The sequence below is a fragment of the Penaeus chinensis genome, chromosome 20, assembly GCF_019202785.1.
Source record: "Penaeus chinensis breed Huanghai No. 1 chromosome 20, ASM1920278v2, whole genome shotgun sequence".
In the NCBI taxonomy this organism is placed as follows: Eukaryota; Metazoa; Arthropoda; class Malacostraca; order Decapoda; family Penaeidae; genus Penaeus; species Penaeus chinensis.
The window spans coordinates 12,224,718-12,232,217 of NC_061838.1; the positions used below are offsets into that span (position 1 = coordinate 12,224,718).

Below are 7,500 nucleotides of genomic sequence, written 5' to 3' on the forward strand. Positions count from 1 at the left end.
GAAGGCACTCCGGGACACTCATTACCGGCGCCATTCGATCGTGTGAGTGCCAGACGGTGGCTCTCCTGTGCAGTTGTGATTTATGTTGTGATTTACGCTTCATGGGAGATGCTGCGATGTGTATTTGTTTTGTGTTTAATGTATACAGGATATTTTCTCATTGCTTTTACTTTCCATGGTTTACTATCACATAGTTTTGTTACCGCAGTGTATTTTTGGGACTGGGTTTCCAAGAAGTGTTTTCAGGCCTCTTCCTAGCATGCTACAATTGCTACTTGTAAGAATTGGATTAATTAAGTTGGAATAAATGTTTTTGTTAGCATGGCGGTGCGATTCAGATTGTCCATTGCTCCGTGTTGCAATCCATGTTATAAGAGAAAATGGGAGTGAAATCCAGACTGTATAATATACTGGAACCAATCTCTGCTAGAAAGTCACGTATCATATACCTCATTTATATATTGATATCGAACTCTCGCAAGTCATCAAATGTACCACATAAATATAACTGATTATATAAACTCTGGAGCTGAGTAACTTCAAACCAAGAATAGCTTTTTTTTCTTCTTTCTTTTAATACGTGCCCCTCCCCCCACACTCCAGGTTGAGACCATCGGCGACGCGTATATGGTAGTAGGTGGAGCGCCGGTGCAAGTGAGCGATCATGCAGAGCGAGTTGCAGAGCTCGCACTGGCCATCATTGCCGAGGCCAGCACGGTTCCTGATCCTGTTTCTGGCAGGCCGCTGCAGGTTAGGGTTCTTGGCAACGCTTATGTACATTTCTGAGGGTGAAATATCTTCTCAGGCCATAGAAATGTATCGAATAATACATTAATAATCCGTTTATTAATACAGTAACAATCCATCTTATTCATTCGTTAACATGCATTTAATAAATCTATTGAGGAACAACAATCCACTTATTAATAGATCAACAAAACACCTATTACTGAATCATTAATCACCAACTGATGTAAAAATCATCAGGAACGCCTTTATTGCTACAACACATTCATTAATGTATCAGTTCTCCAAATAATAAAACATTACACCTAAAACACACTAGCAACTGATACATCATTAAACCACTTATTAATCCGGTTTGCTTTTATTGACATACGAGATCCTTGAAAAATAAAATAAAATATTAAGCAGCTCTTCACTGAGGTTTATTTTTCTCTCTCCATTTGGGTTTTAAAGCCATATATATTTTCTTTCTAAATTTGATTTTTTTTCTGAAGAAGGAATAGTCTCATGGGATCGAAAATATCTTATTTGGATTAGTTAATGTATTTCCTTACCCCCCATTCCTTTGGTAGAAAAACCCACAATGTAAAAACTAGATGTATTGAAAATGAGAGTACGGTTTCGAAATCCACCCGGATTCCGTCTTCAGGTCTGACCTGGTGGGTTTCGAAACTGTGCTCTCATTTTTAATAATATAGTCTTTGCATTGTGGCTTTTTCTACCACAGTATCAACGCGGAAGAGTGTTTTACCATTCACATTTCTTTATGCATGCATGATCTCAAATACGAAATACGTTGAAGAAAAGACAAGTACATGCGGAATATACACAAGTCTCACTGTTCGATTCGCCATTACCTAATTATCGGTCAAGGAAGAGAACGTGTTTGTGTGTTCGTGTATTTTTATCTATGTGCTTGTGTGTGTGTATGTGTGTGTGTGTGTGTGTGTGTGTGTGTGTGTGTGTGTGTGTGTGTGTGTGTGTGTGTGTGTGTGTGTGTGTATGTGTGTGTGTGTGTGTGTGTGTGTGTGTGTGTGTGTGTGTGTGTGTGTGTGTGTGTGTGTGTGTGTGTGTGTGTGTGTGTGTGTGTAGGTGTATGTGTGTGTGTGTGTGTAGGTGTGTGTGTGTGTGTGTGTGTGTGTGTGTGTGTGTGTGTGTGTGTGTGTGTGTGTGTGTGTGTGTGTGTGTGTGTGTGTGTGTGAGGGCAAGAACTCGACTCAACTTTTCACTAGATAATTAGGTCATTTATCAAAACAACTCCTTACTAGAATTGTTTTTTTTGCTTCGAAAAGAAAAAGAAACCTCATGCGCTGTTACATTTCCAAACTTCCCTTACACATGCTGAATGATATTACTCCATGTAACTCGATTTTAGGATGAAAACACATGTAAAAACATCTCGATCCATATCAATGAGATATTTTGAAGTAAACGATGATTTAAAGCAATCAATACATCAGAAATCCACTTATGAACCCAAGACAATCCACTTCATATGAGCATAATCTACCTGTCATATCATTAATATACCTATTGATATATAAACAGTCAAGACTCGTTAACAGCTCATATCCTAACTGGTAAGCCATCAATAACCTATCTATTAATCCATCAACCCATCGCCTAATCCATCCATCCACCTACCCACCCATCCATCCACCCATACTCCCACCCACCTACCCACCTGTCCCTCCATCCCTCCACCCTCCCACCCACCCGTCCATCCATCCATCCATCCATCCATCCATCCATCCATCCATCCATCCATCCATCCATCCATCCATCCATCCATCCATCCACTCATCCATTCATCCACCTACCACCCCCCCTCCATCCATCCAACCACCCACCCGTCCATCCATCCATCCATCCAACCACCCACCCACCCCCCCCTCCATCCACCCACCTACCCACCCGTCCCTCCATCCCTCCACCCACCCACCCACCCATGCCTCCCGTCCCCAGGTCCGCGCCGGCATGCACTCAGGCCCGGTGGTGGGCGGGTGCGTGGGGGTCAAGATGCCCCGCTACTGCCTGTTTGGGGACACCGTCAACACCGCGTCGAGGATGGAGGCCTATTCACTCCCCGGGAAAATTCACGTGACACGACAAACTTATATGTGAGGAGTTTTGGGAGAAATTTGGGTATTTTGTTGGTATCGTTGTTATATTGTGCGTTATGGGAGGGTTATGTTTTATTGTGATATTGGTGGTGGTGATAGCAAGGAGGATAATGGTAGTATTTTTAAGTTGCTAAAATCTGAATAACAGTTATAGAGGTGATGGTACCTTCAGTTTCTTTTATCATCATAATTAGCTTTACCTTTGTCATTTTATCAATATGATTATTACTAACATTATAATATAAGAGATAGGGATTATTGTTCTCATACTTCGACCCGATTTGAAATGAATTACCTGACATACAGTTATAACCGTATTTGAATTATAACAATCTTCCAGACATTATATAGGCACCACTCTTTCTTTTGCATGCATTTGCATTCAAAAAACAATTTTTCCATTTCTCTTATTCTGACACTGACAAAACCCTCTTCACTCGCAGCCTTCTGAAAGGTCGCAATTACAAATTCACTCAACGAGAGCAGCTCAACATCAAAGGAAAAGGAGCCATGGTAACTTACTTCCTGGACAGCGGACCAACGGCCACTGGTCTGCCACCCTTGTCGCCTTCTCGTGCCGTCCAGGTCATGGAACCTCGATCTCCCCCGGGTTCCATACCTGATGCTGCTGCCAACAGTCCCAGCGCCTCAACGGTGGAAGCAGGACTCAAGAGTTCCTACGCCAGCTTGTTATCCTTCCCCTCCATGATACGCACCAGCTCCGCCGTTCACCCCGCCATCACGGTGACTAAATCAGCCGGGTCCGCCTCAAGTTTGACTGGCGAAGGTCAAGGGACTGTCAACTCCCACAGAAGACTGACTCGAAAATTATCACCAAATATCCCTTTTGACGAATCGAATGAAGTCGTAGCCGTGAATTCCTGTTCGGATAAGATTTCGAATCGGGCTCGGTTACCAGGGAGTGCGAACAGTGACTCGGAAAAGGTATGCCTCACTAATAAGCACTCTTGTGATCTATCAGTACTGTCATCGGAATTCTTTATACCTAACGACAATATGAATCAAGGGCAATCTAAAAATAATCGAGCCAAGAAATTTGTAAATTGCAAATCATCCGTCTGTGTTATTATTTGAAAGTATTTATGTATGCAGAATGATTCGTGCACTGATAAATCATATACACAAACGACAACATTTAACGTGAACGGACATACTAGGGTATTTTCGTGCATTTGTGTACCATGTGAAAACAAGTATGTTTACAGAGATCTCACAAAAAAAAATCTCAAAAAAATAATGTGTACCATGTGAAAACAAGTATGTTTACAGAGATCTCAAAAAAATAATCATCCATATAATGTATGAAGTTGGTTTTTGTGTTCAATATTTTCTTGCCAAAGCCATTATTTGTCCACTGTGTATGTCATTGCTGTCTAGACATGGTTTGGGTTTTACAGTGACTATCAGACAATGATATTTGATTACAATAGTCTTGGTGAGAGTAACACGAGGAACAATGTTGCTGCTGTTTCTCGTAACAAACCAGCTAATAACCGTTTGTGTTCATGAGTAGTCCCATTACGTGCGTTGCGTCGGTAAGGCCCGGCGTCCTCTTGAAAGTGGCCATGATATATTAGCTCTGCAGATTGGACCAGTGTAGTAATTGGTAATTATATTGGTCGTTGAATGAGTGAATAGCGGTAGTAACTCCCGTGACTTCACCAACATGTTTTATTATGAGTGCATGTTTTATTATAAGTGCATTTTTTTTTGTTGTGCCAATCTAACTAATCGTCGAATTAAAGTTGCAGAGGCAGATCTGTATCAATTCGTTAGTCTATGGAAATCCGATTCCTTGTTTCTCGTTGGCGCACTCGCGTAATTAAATCCCCGTAAAAAAACGCCTAACGCGAGATTTCTCCGCAATTTCGAGAGAGAGAGAGAGAGAGAGAGAGAGAGAGAGAGAGAGAGAGAGAGAGAGAGAGACGGAATTGGGAATGGTTAATGGTTAAAAGTAAAAGCTAGACATCTAAGGTCATGTAGCACTATAGTAAATGGTAGTGGAGGGTGGTTGAGTTAGTGATTAGTTGTCAAAGTTGGGCAAAGGAATTGACGAGTAAATGGGTTAAGGTTGGGTAAGGTAATGTATAGGGGTTAGATCAAGTGAAAGATGTATATGCATTTGAGGAATGAAAACAGGTTGTCAAAGCAGAAAGTGTGAGAAGTTGTGGGAGGGATCACGAAAATCGGTCCCATTTGGCTGGGCTAAATAGATTATTTAAGAATTTTGTAGAGATGGGGGTAGTAGAAGGACGGGGGCATGTGGAAGAGGGAGTAGTGTTGAGGGAGGTAGTGTTATGGGGAGGTGGACAATAAGGTTGTAAGGTAGTAATAAGGGAGGATGGGGTAGTTGATGAAGAAGGTTGTGGGGGTATAGTTGTTGAAGTTGAGCATGTTGGGAGTAGAAATGTCTCCTGGGGTGTTGATTAGGGTGGATACTGTACTAGTCGGCATTGAGGAGGGGGTATTAGTTGTAGTGTTCAGAGCCGTGGTCAAAGGAGAGCCTGGGGTCAGGGAATCGGGCGAGTTTGAATTGGTGGAGCTATTTGATGAAGAGGCAATTGCCTCTAATAATGGTATGGTTAATGGTTATTCATTGTTGGCCATGATAAGCCTGGAGTATGTTGGGGAGAGAAACGGTCCACCCCTCAGGGTCGCTTGAGGGGTAAGGGCTAGACAACTAAAGCAGGGGAATACCGTGCCCATGGCTCCCTCAGGCCGTTCAGGACTGGCACAAAGTTAGCCTTTCATCCTTTCAGCACGGCTCTCACACCTTAGGAAGTGGATAGTAGAAGGGGTTGGTGAAGGAACAGAAAGGAAAAAGTAGGAGGGGGAAAAAAAAAAAGACCATGCAAAATTTGTTGAGTCGAGGGCTGAGTCCCAAGGTTGGGGAGTTCCCCAGCATTGCGTCAGTCTCCGCCTCCTAAGCCCCCCCACGACAACGGGCAAGGGATTGGGGGGGACGGAATTGGGAAGACTGGTAATCATTTGCAGATAGTGACTTTTTTAGGTAGATACACTATACCTAAATTATTTAACACTGTAGTCTATATACATTATTTATAAGAAATCCTACTTTCCTTACAGGCTAATTGTACAAAAAAGGCAACAAATAATCTATTAATTTTATCTCAACATTAACAGAAAACACATCTAAATATTAAGGAAACAGCGTATCCTAAGATATTCTTAGGGATTTGTTAATAAAGTAACGTCTGCCAGTCGCATATTTTTCAACCTATGGGAACGTGTTTAGTTGAATTTTATTCGGAAAATCAGTACTTGTCTGTTCCATATTTTTTAATTTCTTGTCGAAGTTGAAAAAAAAACTAACTGGAATAGTATCTACGAGATCTCATATTATGTTTGGGCTTTTGGGTAAAGCGTGGGGCGTGTGTTGTGATTATGCATTACACGTAAACAGTCTTACAGCAGGAGGATGGTACTGGAAAGGATATTGAGGAGTGAAAGGTAGAGAGGGTGAGTAAAAGGGTCAAGGTTGGGATAAGCAGAGATGTATATAAAAAGGTCGATTCATTGCACATTTCGTTTTCGCTCGATACGTCACTTCTAAGGAGAAATGCGCTGATACATATGATTGATTATCCGTTGTAAAAAAAAAAAAAAAAAAAAAAAAAAAAAAAAAAATTTGCAAAACGTTTTCAGGTGTCAATTCTCATTATGCCTTTGTCCAGATTTTGCAAGAGATGTCTAATCAATCTATGTGTTTTATACCCGCAAACGACCATTTTCTTTTAATAATCCAATGTAGCTTAGAAGTTGCTATTTTCCAACCGTCAATGGAAGGGTTTTGATTTTTGTGCGCTTTCTACGGTTTCTAATTTCAGTTTTGCTGTATAATAATTTCGCGAATCATTTCAAAATAGATTCTTTTGAAATTAACGATGGACTTTTGAGGCTGTTTAAATACATAACCTATTCGTTTTATATATTAAATACAGATGACATAACTATCAAATTGTGATTTTACAGATTCTTTCTGTAGTCTTTGTGTATCACTTTTCCACCTGCTGGAGAATACATATATTATAATTAAGACCAAATATAAGATTGTCAATGATGATATAAATGAAACACTTTTGGTTATTTTTTTTTTATTAATCATATACTCAAATAAATCCCAGTACCCACTATACCACATTGTAATTAATCTGAGTTAGAAATTCCTCCGCGAAAGCATATTCTAAACTGAGATACCAACCTGCTCGTGAAGTGCTCGCTAACACAGTGGACAGATTAGTAATTATTCATTCCGTAATGCAAATATATATAACATAAGGAGTTTAGAGTGTGAATGTGAAAAAATACAGAAATTATCATGCAAGTAAAATAGTTATGTATGTACACTTTGCAGTAGATGAGAAGAATGCTGCCAATACTGCCGTAGACATCCATAATGTTATAAATGTAGGGGAGTTACAGCTACGTTACTTACTAAATTTCCATAGAAAATCACCTCATGGACGGCATAATTCAGTTTATGTACAGATAACAAAAAATAACAATATGTACAATACACACATTAAGTCATGTTTAAACAGTAAAAAAATGCAATTGGTAAGTAAATAAAAACATACACAATCAAAAT

General features: G+C 40.3%; 2 protein-coding genes across 2 annotated transcripts in view; one reads left to right on the forward strand and one right to left on the reverse strand.

Annotated features, from left to right (window-relative positions):
- The first annotated feature begins 606 nt into the window (after nt 1-606).
- Nucleotides 607-4,787, forward strand: LOC125036204 (guanylate cyclase soluble subunit beta-2-like). The gene is made up of 3 exons (XM_047628662.1): nt 607-750; nt 2,713-2,867; nt 3,314-4,787. Exons 1-3 carry the CDS (start codon nt 628-630, stop codon nt 3,963-3,965), a joined length of 930 nt encoding a protein of 309 aa, XP_047484618.1. The 5' UTR covers nt 607-627; the 3' UTR covers nt 3,966-4,787.
- A 1,717-nt stretch (nt 4,788-6,504) lies between these two features.
- LOC125036013 overlaps nt 6,505-7,500 on the reverse strand; it is a 10,379-nt gene continuing 9,383 nt past the window's right edge. The window contains exon 16 of the mRNA XM_047628364.1: nt 6,505-7,500. This exon is cut by the window's right edge and continues 872 nt beyond it. The gene's annotated coding sequence lies outside the window, so the exon portion shown is untranslated.